Raw genomic sequence first — 20,591 nt, forward strand, 5'->3', positions numbered from 1 at the left:
ACTTTGTATACAGGGGGCCGGTGCATGGATGAAGCGGCAGGCAGTCATCTGTGGCTGCTTGGTTTCCCCCCCCAACCCCTGGCGGGGGGTGGTGGTGGAGGGGTTCTGTAAATACCGGGGGCTGGATTGAGGACCCTGGGGGGGGGGTGTCTGGCTGTGGGCCGTAGTTTGAGGACCCCTGTAATAAAGAAACACATCTTCCTTTAAACTGGAGATTTCAAACTAGCTTTGCTGGAGTCTGTGCAAGAGGTTTTGGAGCTGTTCTTTGTCTAGGTACAGATCTAAAGGCCTCATGGTGGTAACTTGGTCATATAGAGCTTTATGCAAGTGTTCTATGGTGATTTCTCTATCCGGTTGTCAGCATAGCTATACAACATAGTAGAGCCCTAAAGCCATCATGGGTAGTGTTGTATCCCAAACTGGGATTTGTCCCTTCATACACTCATATTAATGTTTTCTATTATATAATTTTGCACTGCAAACTTTTAATGTTGATCAATATCAAACATTTTTGCCCTTGGGCATAATTACCAACCTAAAATTTGCACTAATGAATTCAAATATTCCCAGAGATCTGAAAGATAGGAAATTGTCCTTCAGAGGACGTGAAAATCACGTTGCAGGTCTTTGCCAACTACCTTCAGTAGACCTGGAATCAGGCCCTGAGTAAATGAGATACTTGCATATTTCTTCTTCAGTAAAAGTTTTGTGCTAAAAACAGAGCAGTATTTTAATTAATTGAAGAAATTCTATGTATAAATCAGCTTTTTGGGGAGCTTTTAATATTTCATTATATTTATAGTTAGATAGTGAACGGTTAGAACAGATGTCCAGAGTGGTGCTGATGAAAGACACGATTGATTCTCTGGAAACTGAGATGAAAAGATTGGCAAGAGCAGCACGGGACTCTGAAACTGAGCTGAGCCGACAGAAAGCTGAATATGTTTCACTGAGGTAAGTAAAAGCATATAATTGCATTAGTTTGGCAAGCAATGTTAGCCTATATTCATTGGTTTTCATAACTGTTATATAGCTCAAAGGGAAAGGAATTTGTGATAGTTGTTCTTATGAACTATCCTTTTTGGAATTAAATTGTTTTCCTCGTTGCTTATCTGTATGTAAATGTTCTTGGCTTGTTGATATTATGTATGCTGAAAATCATCTTCAGTGAAAAAGTAAAATTTACTCTGAGAGATTTAGGAGCTTTCTATTAGAAACTGTAGGGACTGATGTATTTTGGTAAATTGCATATGAATTGAAAATATTTTTTTTTTTAATTTTTCATTGTTTTTACAGAGGCAAGCAAACACATGAGTGCCACATGTAGTTACTTTCAAGCATCCTTTTCTTAGTCTTGGAGCTTTTTCATGAGGGGAAATAAAACTGAAGCCTTGTGTAGGGTTTATGGGCTGCTGCTCAACTGGAGTTCCTGAGCATGTTCAGAAGCATGTAGTGGGACTAAACTCAATCAAAGCCTTTAGGTAATAAAGCATAGGTTAGTGAGTGCAAGATAGAAAAGGTAATTTACTGACTGGAAGGGAAGATCAATCACATGAAGTGTTTGTGGAGAGATACGAAGGACTAGATCACAGACTGAACTAGGCTACAGAGTGAACAGACTGCAAGAGAAGATACTGTGACTTTTTCCTTTTGTGTTTTCTTAAATATAATTCAGTTAGGCAGACACTCTCCTAAACCTGTGTGTCCTTACAAGTCACCATTGTAGTTGACGCATGGGTGTTGTAGTTTTTTTGTTGGATTTTGATCAGTGGGAATGCTGGGTGGTAGCATGCAATATTGTGCTGGCCCACAATACCTTTCTATGGGTACTGTGATTTCTAAAATAACATGAACTCCCTTTCAAATCCAGTCCTGAGTTATTGCTGCTTTATAATAAGTTGTCAGATTTAGGAATACTGTAAAAATTTAGTTGCTGAGGATTAGTTACTGCTGCTAAAATACCTTTTGCTTTTCTCCCCCAAACCAGGCTGATAGCTCTCTTCAGTTTCTTCAACAGTTTGAGAATCATTAATATTACTACACAATTCGAACTTATGACTTGGGTCTAACTTGAAATAGGCCAGGCATTCCAATCTATGTCCCAAGTGATGATTTTTATTTTAATAATTTTTGAGACATTTTTACGTCCACCTGTTGTAAATAATTCTTCTTACTGTTCTGTGATTTTATACAGGAGTATTATTCAGACTTTAATATCCATGGATTAAGGTTAACATTAATAAAATATCCCCAATTGTCTAAAATATGCAGGAGAATCTTACTTTTTCCTAACTTTTGCAATTTTATTGACATTTCAAAAAGGAAAAGAATTAACATATAAACATCCAAATTGTCGTGTTTAATGCTTCTGCTTTTCCAGATTATTGAATGAAAAGACAGAACAGAGTCTTTCAGAGGCTCAGCAAAACCTTATTAAGAAAAAATATGAAATGCAACTTACCCAAGAGAAAATTATGCTTTTGAATGAAAAAATTGGTGAGTGACAGATACAAATTTTGTAATAGAATTCAATTTTATTGAATTATTCTATTACTGCTTTTTTTCTTATGGGTTGAAAGAAAGTGTTGAACGCAAATAAATAGTTTTGACAGTTTTAACATTTCAAGTGCAAAACAATTGTTTTCTTTCATTATTGGAAGGTTTTTGCATTTTAAAATTATGTAATAAAGCTCTTGCAAGTAAGTTTCAGTGATAATACAGACTGTCAGCCAAACAATGTGTGTTGGTACCAATGTGCAGTGTCTGAGCATATCAGTTGTGTTTGTGATCCATCAAGGTGGTGTTTGCACCTCTCAGCACCATAAGATGATGATGATGATGGAATCAGGAAAACATCCATCCTTTATAGTATGTATCCTACATTGTTTGTTGCACCTTTTTTGTATTGTGAAACTAAAAGAGGTAGATACAGGAATTATTCTGTAGTGCCAAGGAATACGCTCTTGCTTCCAAAATTGCAACTGCATTGTGTTAGCAGTATTTTACTGTGTTCTATAGATGCAGTTGACATAATCACAAACGCAGTGCTGAATTTGTGAAGGGAAAATAAAGTTAATTATAGCTAATTTCACCTAATGTTAGAGCTGACTATTGCTATTAAAATATCTGGTTATTTACAAATTTCAGACTCTGGTAATTTGGTTTTAAATATTTCACTTGAGATAAACATTTCATTCATATAAATAAGCATTTCATTCAAGTGAACTTAAGGTTTTTTTAATGTTTTGGCTAAGATGTTTAAGCCACTCCTGAGAAGGCTACAGAAAAATATGCTTTGTCCACACTGAAATCCACATACTTTGTTTTAAAAGTTGTATACTTCCGGTACGGTAGGGAGTGTAGCAGAGTAAAAAAGTAGGGACTTCATGTTTGATAGGCATGTCAATCTATGTGTTGTTGCATGCTTTTGATCATTCCCAGGATATATATCTGAATTAAATGTATTTTAAGAAAAAAAAACAAACCAGAAAAATCAGTTCATTAAAGCTGAATAGAAACGTTTCAGAATTTGGCATCTGAGTTCCTATATAATCTGACTGAAGCATGTTCCAATCTAGATTCATTAGCATTTTTCAGTGCTGTGAGGCAAGTCCAGGCAAAGAATCTTGAAATTAACGGAGACTGTCTGTATTCTGTTACTATCCTGTGACCACAGGGATAACAGTGGGCGATGCTGAAGGAGAGGAACTACAGTGTAGGTGTGGGGAGAAATGTACTGAGAGAAGAAAGTTGAGAGGTTTTAACTGCCAGATCAATAAGGAGAGGATACTTCAATTACAGTTTGATAAGGCAGCCCAATCCTAGAGAAATAGGTAGGAGAAGTAAAGTTAATAAAGAGTTAGGAGACAAGTAGAGAATAGGGATATTGGCCGGACAAGAATTTGCAACAAGGATTGGTTGTCAAAGGAGACTATAAGTATGAAACAGCGAGACTGGAAGTCAGTGAACGGAGAAACAGAAGTGTGGATGTGGCACCAGGGAAAGCTGGGGCAATGCAAGAAATCAGAGATTGAAAATTAATAGTGAAGGGAGGGAGCGAAGAAGGATCAGTGAGGAGACATCCAGTGAGGAGAGCTAGTACGAAGTGGTTAAAGAGACTGGAAAGATCCTCAAAATTGGATAACTAGTTCAGAGATTGCAGATAGGACTTGGAGCTATTGGACATGCACTGCGACTAGAACCTGTGCACAGCTACACACAGAGAATATTTAGGACTTTGACAATAATGCTGAAAGCAGGAGAAAGATTGGAATTAAAAGGAGATTGAGATGGAAAATGTGGGTTTAGGAGTTTCGTATTAATAGGGAAGGAGTCTAGGATGAGAAGCCTTAAGACTTGGGGCTGACCAAAGTGAAGAGAAAGGATTAGCAGCTAATGTTATCTTCTTGGAGAGGTAGAATTGAAGAAGATGGAAAGAAAGTGTGTGTGCCCGCTAGAGAATGTTTTCCCTTTTAGGAGTCTGGAATGGAGCTAGGGATTTCCAAGACTTGTGTTACATTATTTTGCTGACAAGAGAAGGTACATTTGGCAAAGTGTCTCTTTCCAGTGCTTGTCTGCAGAGAGAACAGCAGTATAATCCCCAATGGTTTGTCTTATGTGTCATGTGACACACAATGGGAATCCAAATTGTGCTTTTTGTTTTTCACTCAAGCAGCTTATTTCTGAGACAAACACTTAAGAAGTTGGGAATGCCAGTTTTAAGGTTGTCTGTACTACTTAATAAATAAACCCCAGGTTGTGGGGTTTTTAAAACTTATGCCATTGTTTTTAATTACACTATCATGTGGTGTTTTTCTATGGAAGCCTTTGCGCCAACTTTTGCAGAGTTTTGTAGGGAGTAAATCAATGTTGTCTAGTGAAGCAAGCTGGTCTGTCAGACCTTCTTAGCCGAAAATACAGTGAATAAAGCAGGTAATTGCAGAAAGAAAACACACACTATTTAAACTGTTAAATATTGTTATACAATATTTTATACTATTGCTGTCTGTATGTTAGAATTTTGGGGAGCTTTTCAGAATTGCTCACTAACTATACATCTGACCTCTTTTCACAGTGCCTGATTTTGAGACTTTGGTTATTAATTTTCAGAAATGTTGAGCACTCACAGCTGAGGCAGCAATCAGTGTTTGGTTTTTTTTTGAATATGCAATACATTCTACCCTGAAAATTTAGGTCACAGTTTGGGCACCCAAAATAATCAGATAACATTTTTAATTGATCTTTGTGCCTCCATTCCTTCTCTGTAAAATGGTGAAACACACCCTTGCTTAGAATCACAGAATGGTTGAGGTTGGAAGGCACTTCTGAAGGTTAGCTTGTCCAGCCTCTCTTGTCAAGCAGGGCCATCTAAAGCCAGTTGCCCAGGACTGTGTCCAGATGGATTTTGAGTATCTCCAAGGAAGGTGACTCTGTAACTTTCCTGGGCAACCTGTTCCAGTGCTTGGTCACCCACACAGTAAAAAAATGTTTCCTGATGTTGGGACGGAACCTCCTATGTTTCAGTTTGTGCCTGTTACCTCTTATACTGTTACTGGGCACCACTGAAAAGAGCCTGGCTCTGTCCTCTTTATGCTCTCCCTTCAGGTATTTATATATATTTATAAGATTCCCACCTGAGCCTTCTCTTCTCCAGGCTAAACAGTCCCGGCTCTCTCGGCTTTTCCTCATAGGAGAGATGCTCCCATCCCTCAATCATCTTCATGGCCCTTTGCTGGACTCTTTCCAGTATGTCCATGTCTCTCTTGCACTGAGGAGACCAGAACTGGACCCAGCATTCCAGATGGGTCACTTCAGAGCTGAGTAGATGGGAAGGATCACCTCCCTTGAGCAGGGAACCATATGTTACCTAATGCAGCCCAGGTACCATTCACCTTCTTTATAGCAAGGGCACACTGGTGGCTCATGTTCAATGTGGTGTCCACCAGGACCCCCAGCTTTACTGCCAAGTAGCTTTCCAGCTGAGTGGCCCCCAGTGTGTACTGCTGCCTGGGGTTGTTTGTCCCCAGGTGTAGGACTTTGCACTTCCCTTTGTTGGATTTCATGAGGTTCCCGTCAGCCTGTTTCTCCAGCCTGTCAAGGACCCTCTGGAAGGCAGCATGACCCTCTGGTGTATCAGCCACTCCTCCCAGTTTTGTGTAATCAGCAAAATCCTGACAGTACAGTCTGCCCCATCATCCAGATTATCAATGAAGATGTAAAACTAGACCCAGTATTAACCCCTGGGGCACACTACTAGTTACTGGCCTCCAACTAGACTCTGTGCCACTGATCACCACCCTCTGGGCCCGGCCATTCAGACAATTTTCAATCCACCTCACTGTCCGCTCATCCAGCCCATATATGTCAACAGCTCATCTGTGTATCTTATGGGAGTGTTAAAGGCCTTATTGAACTCAAGCTAAACAACATCTGCTGCTCTCCATTCATCTACCAGGCCATTCAATTTATCACAGAAGTTGGTCAGTCATGACTTTCCTTGGGTGAAGCCATGCTGACTTAATCCTGATAATTTTCTTGTCCTTAATGTGCTTGGAAATGGTTTCCAGGGTTAGCTGCCCTATCAGAATTTTCTTTAGAGCCAGGTTTGATCACTGTCTTAGCAGATTCCAGAGCCATGCATCCAAAAATACGTGGAAATTTGAGTGTGCCTTTCATCTTGTATTTTGAAATAGGGAACGATTCTGTGGAAAAAATACAATGTGAATTTATACTATGATGCCCCTGAAAGACTGAGCTACAGATCATTTTACTTTGCATGTTTTACCTCCTGGAAGTGGTTAATAAATATCATTCAATAAGTCTAATTACAATGATTTTTAAAGATTAATTTACAGCCTGCACATTTTTTATGAGATGTAAGGTTCACTGTAAGAAGAGTTCCTGTGGTTCTGCTCTGTGAATGCTATGCATGTAGATTATATAAGGATTGGTAAATGTAGTGTGCAACACCTTATTAGCTTTATGAAGATAGGGAGAGACATCTTTTAGTATTCAATTTTGTAATGAGTAGATTGCTTTTTTCATTATTATCTTTGCAATTTTTAATTGGGGTTGAATTTTATAATTGCATTACTCTTACATAAAAAGTTTATTTAAATAAAAAAAAATCAGAAAAAATGGCTAACATCATTGTATCTATCACTTTTACTTTATCAGTCATTATATGCTGTGGTCTACATACTGCTTCTTTCTATAATAATTCTGTTCAAGCCTTTATTGCTATAATACTCAAGAAAGTTATTTTTAATGATCTAAACATCTGCTGTTTAAAAGCAGATTTGTTTTGAGCCAAGAAATTGAAGGCCTTGATCTAAGGAAGAATGCAGTTCTGTAAATATCAGTCAGATTATTTATGTATTTTGTAAAGGTACGTGCTTCAGTGTTTTCTTGAAGGGGAGCTTTTGCCATGTTTTTTAGGCTTTAGAAGTGTATCAAAAGAGTTTTTATTTCAAATCAGTTGAATTAATAAAAATAAGACCTTTCTGGTTGTGTCCAGATAACTTTTCAAGACAAAGTCTTGTACAACAAGAGGAGATCTGTGCTTTGAAAGAAACAATTGCACAACTTGATAAAGAGAAGGCATCTTTGCAAGACTGTGTGGAAGAAGGAAGAGAGAAGATTGCTACTTTTGAGGAAAGCCTGGCAATTAAAGTATGTTCTAATGTGTATAGTCAAATAGTCACAAAAGATAAATAGGGAAAGGATCTGTTGGGTCCTCACACCTGTCTTATATTGGGATCTACAACAGCGCTCAGTGCTGACCTAGTTCTGCTCCAATTTCAAGGCAACAACAAAACTCCTGTTGACTTCAACAGCAGGTTTGAGCAGCGTTGGTTATCTTGTGTTTGGTGTTTTGTATCGTCTATATTTATCAAAAGAGGGGACTTTTAAGTACTTCCCTAAAGTGGAGAAGAGGAAATTAGGCAGTAAAATTTTTTGTTTATCATAAAATGTAGCCTAAATTCTTCCTTGGTCTGGATGTTGAACTGATGTTGAAGATGCATGGTGATACTATAATATCGTCTCTGTTGTCATTGAAGAAGCATCTGAATTACATTCTTTTCACCTTGCACCATGTGATTTCAAACTATGTAATGAAGCTGCTTAGTTCTTAGTTCTGAAACATTATTTTTCACTTCAGCTTAAGTGACCTAGATATTGATTTAGGATAAACTAAAGAAGGTGGGAGGTTTTTTACTTTTTTTTTTTTTTTAACTGTTGTAATTGTTTTGCATTGAATTTGCATTGATTTTTAACAAAATCTTAAAGCAAAGATATTGCAGGACAGGCTAAAATAATCTTGCCGTAAACAGTGACGTTGTGTTTTTAAAACTGTAAATTGTAAAATGGTGTCCATTTTAGAGAAGAGACGGATGTCTCTCACCTCTCTTGTATTCTTGTAGAAAACATTTCCTTAGCCTATCTATGCTTCTCTTATTATCTGTATCCAAAGACAAGGGAGTAATGTACTTTGTGATTAAATTCTTGTTTTATCAGTTACAAACTACCAGATTCTGATAGTTTATTCATTGTAGAAAAGCTTATGATAGTTTACCTAATAGGCAGAGGACATAATTTAGTTTTGGAAGTGTGAACCAAATGCTAGCTTTGGAACTACAAAGGATTAAAAAATCTAATTTAAATTATTATATTCTGCAGAAGATCAAAATATTTGTTCCTTTATTTGCCAAATTAGATTATCAGAATTATCAGCTCTAAACAGTACATGATGAAACTTGGAAAACCGCAATCCATTTTACATTAAATAGTTAAACTAATCAGCTAGCTGAATAAAGGGAAATAGAAATAATCCTATAGAATTCCCCCCCCCCCCCCTTATATCGAGGAGTGGTAAGAGGTTTACTTCAATTTTGTATTTCTTTTCAAGGAGAAAATAATTTCAGACTTCAAGATTCTGATTTCTGGGTTGGAGCATTCCATAAAGTAAGGATGAAATGTCAATTTATAAAATTTTGATTAATTTATAACATTAACTCAAAAATTGAATCATGGGATGTGCTAATGTATAGATAATTCTTTACTCTGTTAAAGATTAAAATGTTACAGCTTTGTTTCATGACTTGCAAACTTAACTACTGGAAAAGCTATCATTTGTATTGGGTTGGGCAGTATTGTCATACCTGAAGATTTTTTTATTTGCTGCATAGAAAATCTGCCGAAGCACTCTGTATCTGTGAGAAAGAGATCAACTGTTTGCATCAACAGCTACAAGAAACCAACAAAGAACTTGCACAGACTAACAAGAACAGAGAATCATTAGTTCAGGAGAATGACAGGTTACAAGAACATCTTTCTAATACTAAGCAAGAACTTCAGGTATATTTGTACAGAGAACCCTTGACTAAAAAGGAAAATAGTGTATTTTTCAAGTAGTGCATAGATGAGGTAGGCCCTCATCTGAAGTAAATCTGCAAACTAATTTTTAAGCTCGTTTTTTCAAACCCTGATTTTTCCCTTACTACTCAGCTCACTTGTGTAAAGAGGACCAACTATTCTTATTTAATTCTTTGGATGTTTTTCTTGAGGAACAGCTGATTTATGATTCACACCCCCCCCCCCCCCCCCCGATTTTCAAGAAAAAACAATGTGGCAGTTATAACTATTGCTTATATGGAAAAGTACTATAAAGAAGGCAGCAAATGTTTCTTACACTGTGCTGTGACTGGCATAGAGTATTTAGCAAGTCAAATTCATAAGCTTTTAATAATTTAACAGTACACATAATAAGGTTCAAAACTTTATTAATAATATTGTATTTATGTTCCTTTAAAATGGCTTTTGGATAAAAGATGCTGGAAATACTTGGTTATAATACAATGCTACATTACCTACGGTGTTATTTATCTGTGTTCAGTTCCTAACGAAAGTAAAGTGTCATCTCATGTACACACAATGCTTATGCATGGATGTGTTTTCCAAGCAGCTAGAAATTAAGCTTAATGCCTATAGTAGTTCATCACTGTGTAATGTTCTGGGTTTTCTTCAACTTCTTACCTTCATTTAGGTTTTCTGATATTCGATCTTTCTTCTCTGTACTTATTCTACTGCTTAGGAAATCTTTGTCTTTGAAAATTCTGCTCACCTGGTTTTCTCTTCTAGAAGCCCTACCCAGTTTCCGAAGGATCAAATTAACTTCACCTGGTCTTAGATAATAAAAGTCATTAAGGCTCCCTTTTAAGTGATGAAAAGTCCTCCAGGAGGAGATTCATCCCATCCCTGTTTTTAAAGTGATCATTTTACCTGCCTGACTCCATTATAGATGAAGTGTAGCCAACCAATTTAGATCAGGTACCTAATTCTGCACTGCAAAAATTAGGCAAGATAACTCTCTCTCTAAATGACTCTTCTCTGAAACGTACTGATTGTTTCTCTTAGCACCCTCTTTGAGTTTTCTAGAAAAGTCGACGTTTGTAGTAGCTTTAACCACCAAAGGTACTCCAGGGAATCACTATTTTTTTACCTTCTCTCAGAATCACAGTTGATACTGATGAGGTCAAGCTGGTATGACATGCAGCCTCCTGTTGCTTCTAGCTACTTTTGAAAGCTTCCTGGGTTTTTTTGCAATGCCTGGATGCTTGTAGAAGCAGTTAGAAATAAAAAGTCTTAGCCTTACAGGATTTTATTTTTAATAGGCTTGCCTCTATAATATGTGTTCATTCCTCTAGGTCCTTCCATTTGTTTAGGTGATATTCAAAGGATTTAAAGTAGCATTCTAATTTCTTCACTTAAGCTTACTGGAAAAGTTCACAGATTGCCAGAGCACCTTTCTTAGCAACTTACAGCCTTTTCACAACAGGAATTGGGATTTCTCTATAGCTTTCTCCACCCCTAACCACCCCCTTCCCAGGTTCTTGCAGCTGAATGTTCTAGTAATTTTGTAAGGAAGTTTCTGAACAGAGCAGTTCAAGACAGCCTTTCTGCATTTTTTTTCCTCATTCTGTTCTCTTTCTCAAGCAATACTTGCCAGGAATTCTGTGTGCATTCTAATACTTGTGGCTTTATTTCCTCTGATTAGGAGATAACTGCTTAATTAGTTAATTCAACATTTTAGCTGTCTTTACTTTTCCCACTGTGGGCTTTTATGAGACTGTAATGTGTAAAAATGGGGCAGACTATTTTGTTATGAGTGTCTAGCTGCTAAATAAATATTTTTCTTTTTAACCACTACATTCTTTTGTTGACATTTTTCTTTTTAAGAATGTTTAGTATTATTTGTAAGTCAAAGAAACAAAATATTTTTGACAAATGCAAAATTTTGTCTACAGAAATACACCTGGTTTGGTTTTTATGTAGCCTCTAAATAACAAGTTAATAAAGCCACAGGTGTTTGATACACACTAATTCTATTTTTTATAAAGGTACAAACAGTATACTTTAACCTTATAAAACAAATCTTTCTTCATAGGTGCTATATAAAAAACTAGCAGACTACCAAAATGAGCTTGATGGTATGAAGTTGAAAGCCCAGGATTCAAACACAGATATTGTCAGGCTGAAGGGTGTACTGAAGTCTAAAGTGAGTATATGGATTAAGCCTGTTAATGAAGGCTGTGGTTTTAACTAAAAATGAAATTTTAATGATATCTCCATGGAAGAATTTTCTTCCCAGTCCAAATTTATTTGCATTCTAGTAATATGTTTTTATTAGTTTGAGCACATTTTCTTAGCTGTTTTTGCAGTACACAAGTAATGAAGTATATTTCATTGTGGTTTTATTTACATATATAAACACACACACAAACACAGATACATAAGCATACGTGTGTGTTTATTAAAATTAAAAAATTCAGACAGTGAATAATATAGAGACTTGGAACTCTTTTGTCTTTATTACCATGTGGGATTAATAGTAAAAATTGCTACACCTTGTGTTTGTAATGTTAATCTAGGCATTTTTAACTGATGTCTTTTGAGGATTAAAATGTGGCCATCCTGAACAAAACACTGGTTCTTGAGTAGTCTCTCAATGTTTTGGTTAAATGGCAAAGTTTTCAGTGGAAAGAGAACATCCAATATCGTGTCATACCTGTAGATCTATAGCTATCCCTGTTTTGTGAAGCTTACTGCAAATTATTAAACAAACAAGCTTTATGTGTTAGGAGAGAGAGAACTGCGAGCTTTTGGAGATTTACCGGAAAGCCTGTGAAGAAGGAGAAAGTTGGGAAGCAAAATGCCATCAAGCAGAAGCCGATTGTAGCTCTGTTAGACTGGCACTGACTAGTGCGGAGTCTGAGAATCACAGGTTGAAAGAGAAAGCTGAGTCCCTTGAAAGAGAGATGAAGCAAGTTAAGTTGAAATAGTTCTTTCCATGGTTCACCCTTGAAATGGTCTGGTAGTATTTTAAGGCTGCAACAGTTTAAAATTATGGTTAATGCTGTTTCTCATATTTTAAAGATTTTTGCTATAATGAACTGTATGGAGTTTGAGCTTATTTAACAATATGACTAGAATTCCACTTGTCACACTTCAAAAAAAATTTTAAAAATAACAGCGTATTTCAAGGAAAATATTATGAATTATGAAATGCTCTCATGTTTGGAATGACTGAAGGTGTAAAGTCACACACAACTCCCCAGCACACCTGAAATATTACTAGTGCTTTGTCAGCTTACGTTCCTGTCTCTGCTTTTCTTGCTTCCAGCTGTTCGGCCTTCTTTCCACTGCTTTAGATGTCCCAAAGAGCCTCTTCCCCCTTGAAAATCTGAAGAACTTAAAGGGAAATACACGGCATGGCTTTGGCAACGTGTTATGAATGTACAAACTATCCATGCAAGTTAGATACTCAAGAGGAACTGAACTGCTACTGTTCAGAAAGTGTTTGAGAATCTAACAGTAGCAAAACAGCACAGAGAGACTGGGTGGCAGATCTTGCCTTTTTTAATACAGTAAAATGGGTACATGGTCTTAGTTTGTCCAGTGGGCCTCACATGGGTAGAATTTTCATCCTTCTAATTTCTGCCCACATGCCTGCCATGACGTATAGGAATGAACAGGCCTCTTCATGAAATCTGTGTCAACAAATTGAGTCAGAATTCAGATATCATATTCAGGTTCATAGCAATTATGTGTAAGGCACATATCTAAAACACAGAAATTTTTTCTCAAAAATCTTAACATGCTTGGCAGTGCTGTGTGTTCCTTGTGGTTTTTTTTTTTAGGCAAGATGGAGCTAGAATTTGAGGTGCTCCCCTTACTACCATCTCTTTGGATCTCATTCCTAATAAATCCTTCAAGGAAGTAACTGCTTTATCTCCCTCTTTGCTCTGTTAACCTCCCAGGCTCATTCTGCCACCCACTGAAAATTAAGTAGTTAAAAGTGACTGGAAATAGAAGTCTTACCGGGCAAAGTACAGGCATTTTTCAAAACAGAAAAGCCTAAGTTATGTTAAATATACCACATTTTAAATGTTTTTAGTCAGAACTGCTTCTGCTGGCTTGTTGACTTCTCTTTAGTGTGACTTCTGTCATCTCTTAGTCATGCCTGAGTTTATGGATGACAGCAGTATAAATATGACCTTTCCATATCTCAGCATTCACTTATCATCTACATGCAAAAATACATTTTATTGATAAATAAGAGGGTCTCATCTGAAAATGAAATGCGGCCCATGGCAGAATTTTGAACCTTATTGGGTCTGCAGGAGGAGTAGCATTGTAGGAACAGAGTTTAAAATGTCAGTAGCTGATAATTGCTGTCAGAAGCAAGAACTCTTCTCTTCTATTTTTATATATGGGAGTTATTTAAATAAATAACTTTAAAGTGTATTGCAGAATAAATGGCTGCTGCCTCTTAACGTTCATCACAATTACATAGAGTTCTTTTTGCAGGATTTTTAAATCAGTTTTAAATTTTCTTTGCAATAGTGTTTTGATTATCTGATACTGCTTTACTGTAGCATTTAACAATAGAAGCAGCATACCAGTCTCAGACTTCTGCTTTAAGCAAGTCTCTTGTGAAAATGGAAGAAGAGTTTCAAAACATACATTGGGAGAGAGTTTCTATGCTTGCAAATCTCACATCTGCACAAGAACTTTGCATTAAACTAAATGCAGTCAAAGAATGATTGAATCAGCAGTTAACTTCCACAGCAGAGAAAGTAGAAAGGGTATGTGAAATACATTAGAAAAGTAAGTTTATGTTCACACTAAGGGATCTAAATCTACTTTAGGACCTAGAATGATCAAAGAAATCCTTATTGACTATTAGTGTTTCAATTTTTTGATTGTTTAATTTGGCATTCCTCAGGGGCTTACTCTTCAGAGGGTGGATGCTGTATACTATTTGAAAAGCACACTGTTTTGCAGGGGTTTACTACCAATAACAGTTGGGACTTTAAAAATTACTGGTTGTTTCCTTGAAAAATATCTTGGATTTTACATCCAGTCACTGAGTAAGCAGAATAGCTGCATTAATTTATTAGCAAAGAAACTTGACATGGACTTAAATGCTTGGATGTTTTAGAAAGTATCAATATCTTTTTAATACTCCTTCCTTAATTTCCCTTGAAAATCCCTTGATTTTTACAAAACCTACAGAATTAATGTTTGATAGGCAAATTTTAAAAAACTCAGCTTGGATAAACTCTGAAAAATTGTTCATACATTCTCAGATTTAGATATTTTCTGTATGATTCTGTCACTGTCCAGTCCATCCTTTGCTCCAGATGAGATAATTTCTTGTTCACAGGCTTCCAGCATTCTCTTTTAACCTTTATGCCTTTTCCATACACTATGGGTAAAGCTGCTGTTTGGCAGTTGGTTGTTTGTCCCAGCCAAATGTGTGTGATGTCTTTTGTATGTTTGTAGAATCCTCTACTATAGGGAAGAGTTCCAGTATATGACTTTTGTCTGAAGCTTTTGTGAGACCTAATATATCTAAGCCTTCCTGGATCCTTCTGTGAGATTGTCAGTGAAGAGCTTGCTGGGTCTGTGGAGAGCAGCAACAGTTTCAGGAGAGAAAAATGCAGAAGTGCAGTTGGAGAGTTGTAGAAAGTCTGAAGTTCAAGTTTTCACTAATGTTCTCATACCTTTCAATAAGTAGTCTTTCAACAGCCACATATAACCTTCAGATAGGGGTATTTTACATAGTATTCCAATGCAGAAATCTGCATTACTACATTGCAGCGTATGTATATACAGAATTGGAAACTAAGCCTGATGCTGAATAATACTGTTCTTTCAGCATTTCTAATACTGTTTGTTTTCCCGTAACATTTGCTGTTTGCAGTTTTCAGTATTCTTCTGTTCTGAAATACAAAAGTAGAATATCAAACCTGTTTATTGGCAAAGGAACTAGATATTTGATTGACAATTAGTAGAAAATTGGATCTTTCAGACTGAAGAAACCTTTTTAATTTGGTAAAACAAAAAATGTTGAGTTTTGCTTTGGAAAGGTATTTCATAGCATTTTGTCATTTATATCAAGTACATTTTTATTCTGATTTATACAGTGGGTGAATTTATAAATCTTAAACAGGATTTTGACTGAGGGCAAATATAATGCTAATCATCCATCTTGGAGTGAGAACAAATTTTAGTCATTGATCCCAGGCTTCATTTTCTTCTCTCTCTCTCTTTTTAAGATTACCATAATAGATAGCCAGTAAGCTTAACAGTCATACATCTAAAATTTTAAAACCTTTGTTTAGCTGCAGAGCAAGTATGAGTCATCCCATTCTGAAACAGAGCTGCTGAGAAAACAACTGGGAAATGAAAGAACATCTATGAAAAACCTGGAATCTTTGCTTGTGTCCAGTCGTGAGAAAGAATTTCAGTCTCAGATAGCAAAGCGTGAAAAAGACTCTGAAATTCAGTTTCTCAAGGAACAGCTTTCTTTAGAAGAAGATAAACTGTGAGTACATGACCAGGAGAATATTGCAGGTTTTTTCATTCTTCCCAAGTGTATATACACAGAGATGGTTTTATATCTAGCTGCATTTCATTTTCAAATAGCCAATATACCTTGGTTACCTTAACAGCAGAAAACACCAAAAACCTGCTTCTGATTCCTAGCTGTACCCTAATAGGGTTTTCTGTGTAGTGTTATATTTTACTCCAAAAAATGGTCTTAATCTCAATTGCATGGTATAGCTGCCCTTTTAATTTTGGATAGTTGTATTTGGTAACATACTTGGAGGATTATAGTTGGTCTCTAATTAAAGTGTATGGACTTAACAGTGCTGTGCAGAGTCTAGATTTTACTCAGCTCAGAAATAGAGCAACTCAGCTAGAATGGGAACTGGATATCACCAAAAGACAGCTGGGGACTGAGCGCTTTGAGAGGCAAGTATATATTTTTGTATTGCACTTCCTGCATTTAATTGGGATGAAATACAACATAGTACTAAGTCTTGGACTAATTAGTAGGATAAACAGTGAAGTTTGGGTTTGCTCTGCTGTACATCTGTGTGTTCAGAGGCTATTCATGTCACTAAATTTAGTCTGTTCAGCTGTTACACACGCTGTCTAAATTACTTGTCTAGATTCCCTTTATAGCCAACAGAATGAGACAGTGAGATAAACTGCCCTCTGGAATTGGCTGGTTTAGGATGGGATGGTTCACTTTCCTGAAGATGCTCATCTGTCTTCTGTCATTTATATTGATGCCTGTCTTGATCTATCGTGAAAGTCCAGGTGACTAGTTCACTATAAAAGTAATTTATAGACTACTAGTTCTGCGATATGAATGGCTACCTTTTGGCTACACCTGTACTTGTAACTAAACTGGGTCAGAACATTGGCTTGAGGGCTATACACAATTGTATACTTGCCCATATAATTTAATTGTTAGTACACACTCTGGAATGATTGTAGCCTGTACCAGCCTGCATTCTCCCAGGAGCTACTTGAGGCACAGGAAGTGCTAGGGATGGTTCCCGGAGAGCAGTATGGCCAAAGTAATTTTTTTTTTTTGGTTGGTTTGGGATTTTTTGTTTGTGGAAAGAGGGTTTCACAAAGTGTAGAAGCTTATTTCATATGATTTGGCCATGATACCAGGGAATGGTCACTGGCCTGCTTCGTGAGTTAGTTTATCTGCATAGTCATCGTGTCTTAAGTAGTTTTCTTATCTGTGAAACAACAGTACTTCTCTATTTTGTGGATGTATTGAGGATAAAATATTACGTCGGGTATTATTTTGGGTGTGTGAAAGAGATGGCTAAAAGAAGCAGAGCGATGTGATTATAGCACGGGTTTGAGCATCAGGTGTCTTGTTCATTTGTAATAAATCACTTTGTTGATAATCTGTTTTCTCATAAGTAAGAATGAGGGGTTTGGAGGGGGCATCTCTATACCTGAGGATAGGTCTTTTGAAGATGGATTTTTTAAATGTCTCACTGTGTGTTTCAGTTTCAAATTGGATCCTTCTTTATCCTGAAGTCATGTCAAAAACTGCAAAACTTTTGTGTTAGATGTGCAAGTCAGTTTAAAAGGTGGCATCATTTGTGCTTCTTCAGCTGCACATGAAAAAGAGCCAGACTCTATGCTAATACAGGAGTACCTATGTTTTAAAAGAAACTCTTACCTTCCTCAGGCTGTTGTTTCTCTACTACCCCTATGCAAGTGCATCTATCTCACGGTGTATGGGTGTCCCCCGGTAGGGACTGCAAATGTTTCATCTTGAAGTGTTCATCAGCAGAAAGTTGAATCAGCCTCCATACTTAATCTCTTCTCCTAGTTAAGGATAATTTTGTTTCTTATGAGGTTGCTTATAGTTGCAATAATATCAACATATAGTTTATAATTGGTTAGCAAAACAAATATTAGAGTGAGCCTATGCTGAGGCAAAGATCTCCAGTTTTCATTCTTTAAGAGAATTTATCTTCTACTTCCAGAGAATTATAAACATAATTACCTGAATTGTTCTGGAAAGAACAAATCTAGGTTCTATTATGCAGTCTGTAAGTCAGTTGCAAAAATAATATGCAGAAATCTTAGACAGCAAAGTTGGAAATATTCTCATATAAAAAGCTGTGGCTGACATAATATTTAGTCTTTGAAAGGCCAGAGGTTTTTTCTTTTTTTGGCTTTTTCATAATATCAAAACAATGTCCCTTCAATATCCAGCAAGGGTTACAAGAATTCTATTTCTTTTCTGTTTTTCCTCAGAAAATCATGCTTTAAAAGAGCAGATATCTATACCTCTTGCTTGCAGGGAAAGGGATTAAAGCTTCAAGCCAGCTTCTTAGAGCCAATCTAGTTTTCTGGTACTGGCAAGCGAAAACCAGAAAATTAGCCAGAGAGGAAAAATACTGTCATTAAAGTCAGTATCATGATAGTATATAATGGAAGCAGCAGCTGTGAGTACTGACTGGGTTTTTTTTGTTGTTAGTTTAAAGAAGTGGGTAGATGATACCCTTGTTCTAACACTGATTTAGCTAGTTGTATTGATTTACTGCCCTGGTGCAGAATGAAATAATGCCTGAAACTAGGAGGAGGAAGCACCGTCAGGTGTTGAATGAGCACCAACACAATGATGCCAGGAAACTTAATCTTTCTGTCTGGGTTTTTCTTTACCAGTCAGGAAAAGGTCCTCCCCATGCCTCCTATCCTGACTGTGGAAGCAGTTTGGACTTATGTGGAAACAGCAAGTTTGATTTATTGTCCTGTCTGGCTGTGTTGACCAAGCACAGGGACTGTCAGGTACCCCTGGACAGCCCCAAGTCCATGCCTTGCCTATCTTTTTATTCCTTTCTGTTTCTTGACCCTCCTTTTTGCTGCCTTTGTGCTTCCCTTTCTCTGCCCCAGTCTTCTCCCAAATAAAAAGCTTGCCTGTAGTTACTTTCCCCAGCTGGTCACAGTTTTGCTACATTCATACCCAAGCTTGGTGTTCTACAGGGTGATGTTACCTCTGAGAGGTGCAAGCAGCTGTACTCTTGACTTCCCATCATTGCCAGCACTGTCTTGGCCATTAAAGACAGTACAGCATGTGCATAGTAAAGCCCTTAAAAATAATCATGCTAGTAAGAATAGCAGTCAATGTAGATAAGACTGGTTCCATATCCAGTGTGTGTGATACCTCCCCATGCACAAGGTTGTAGGATTTTGGTAGCTAGATGGAAGACTGTTACTGTCTTACTGGGCTCCTGCTGCTAGAGCAAGCTTCTTTTTTTTTTTTTGCCTGTAGATTCAGCTTCATGGGCTGGTTCTGGATCTGGTCACTCTCCTACAGGTTTTGGCGATTTGCTTCAGCAGTTCACTCCATAAGTAGGTCTGTGGTAAAGGCTAAGCCATGCTGGGGCCAGTTTCAGTCCAATACCACACAGTCAGTCCTTGTTATACCTTCATTTGCAAGGTTTTGGGCAACTTGGAGTCCTTTTTTCCAGCCTGGGTCAGCGAAAATACCCATTCATTTATGAGAACTGTTGTCCGGGTTTTACCGGGGTTATACACTGAAACTCAGGGGTTGTTGTAACTATCCTTCCTAGTAGTTTTCCAATCCAACCCAGACTACATTCTCCTAATGTAAACAATTGATAGCCTGAAACCAGAATCCCAGATGAGTAGGTACCTCCAAAATTTTCCAATGTATTATCCAATCCCACGTACTTCTTCCATGTAGATCCAAATGCAGGAGTTACGGATTGATCCAGTATCCAGGCCCCACTCTTGCAGTCAAAATGACTGGACTGCCATTTTCCAACATTCCCACTGGTGAGTCCGGCAGCTCTAAAATATCCATCCGTTCCAGGGCACTTCGGATAGCTGTAGTGCACTAGCCATGCCGACTGAAACAGCACAAGAATATGGCAAGCAACGCTGTTCTTACATTAATACCATTGCTGTTCTTAGTGATTATCCTTACGCTGCAGGCTTGTGAATAAACTCTAAAATTAGTTAGGCTCTTCCTCCCTGGAAATTTTTACAAATTTTGGAGTTTGATCTGCAGCAGCCATGGCTAGCATCTGTCTTTTAGAGAAAATAGACAATGGATGTGTAGAACTAAATCTAAGTAAGGGAGTAATGCAGAGTCACTAATCTGTCTTTCAGAGTATATGATGCAGACCACATCTCCTCTTAAAATATATAAAAAAAGGTGGCAATCTTAAAAAGAAAAAATATTATGATTATGAGTATGAGATCATTTTGATGCTTTTTGAGAAGTGCTTAGTCTCACTGTAAAATAATGTTTATTTAGGGAACGTGCTGTCCAGGAACTTTGATGCGAGAATCGTAGTCTCACATCAGTTAAGTTCCACGTTAAGAACATCATCACCTGAACAGTCCCATCATCAATATCCTGATTGGTCTCTGGACTGGTCCCTGGAAGGGTAATTGGTTCAACATCATCTGATTTACAAACACTGAGGGGCACAGGTGGAAAATAAATAAAAGGATGAGCTCTGATTTTTTTTGTTGAAATATTGACTAAATTCCATGGAGTTACATGGCTTCAAGAGAAGTTAAAAGAAGATTCAGGACCACAATCTGTTGATGATACTCCTTTTATTTTGTTTTATTGAGCTGTATCAAAACTATATGGTTAATAGCAACTACTTGCACCAGGATCCTATAGTCATAAATTCTCAAAACAGTAAGAGAAATAATGCTAC

General features: G+C 37.2%; 1 protein-coding gene across 1 annotated transcript in view; it reads left to right on the forward strand.

The window, feature by feature from the left end:
• Positions 1-20,313, forward strand: part of TSGA10 (testis specific 10) — a 28,230-nt gene extending 7,917 nt beyond the window's left edge. Inside the window, exons 8-18 of the mRNA XM_040584170.1 lie at positions 803-954; positions 2,381-2,496; positions 7,517-7,671; positions 8,909-8,964; positions 9,189-9,357; positions 11,447-11,557; positions 12,141-12,326; positions 15,690-15,892; positions 16,219-16,323; positions 19,601-19,692; positions 20,177-20,313. Coding sequence (XP_040440104.1) covers positions 803-954; positions 2,381-2,496; positions 7,517-7,671; positions 8,909-8,964; positions 9,189-9,357; positions 11,447-11,557; positions 12,141-12,326; positions 15,690-15,892; positions 16,219-16,323; positions 19,601-19,692; positions 20,177-20,313 — 1,482 coding nt within the window. The remainder of the gene's footprint in view (positions 1-802; positions 955-2,380; positions 2,497-7,516; positions 7,672-8,908; positions 8,965-9,188; positions 9,358-11,446; positions 11,558-12,140; positions 12,327-15,689; positions 15,893-16,218; positions 16,324-19,600; positions 19,693-20,176) is intronic.
• The last annotated feature ends 278 nt before the right edge of the window (positions 20,314-20,591 follow it).

The sequence above is a fragment of the Falco naumanni genome, chromosome 2 (genome assembly GCF_017639655.2).
Source record: "Falco naumanni isolate bFalNau1 chromosome 2, bFalNau1.pat, whole genome shotgun sequence".
NCBI lineage: Eukaryota > Metazoa > Chordata > Aves > Falconiformes > Falconidae > Falco > Falco naumanni.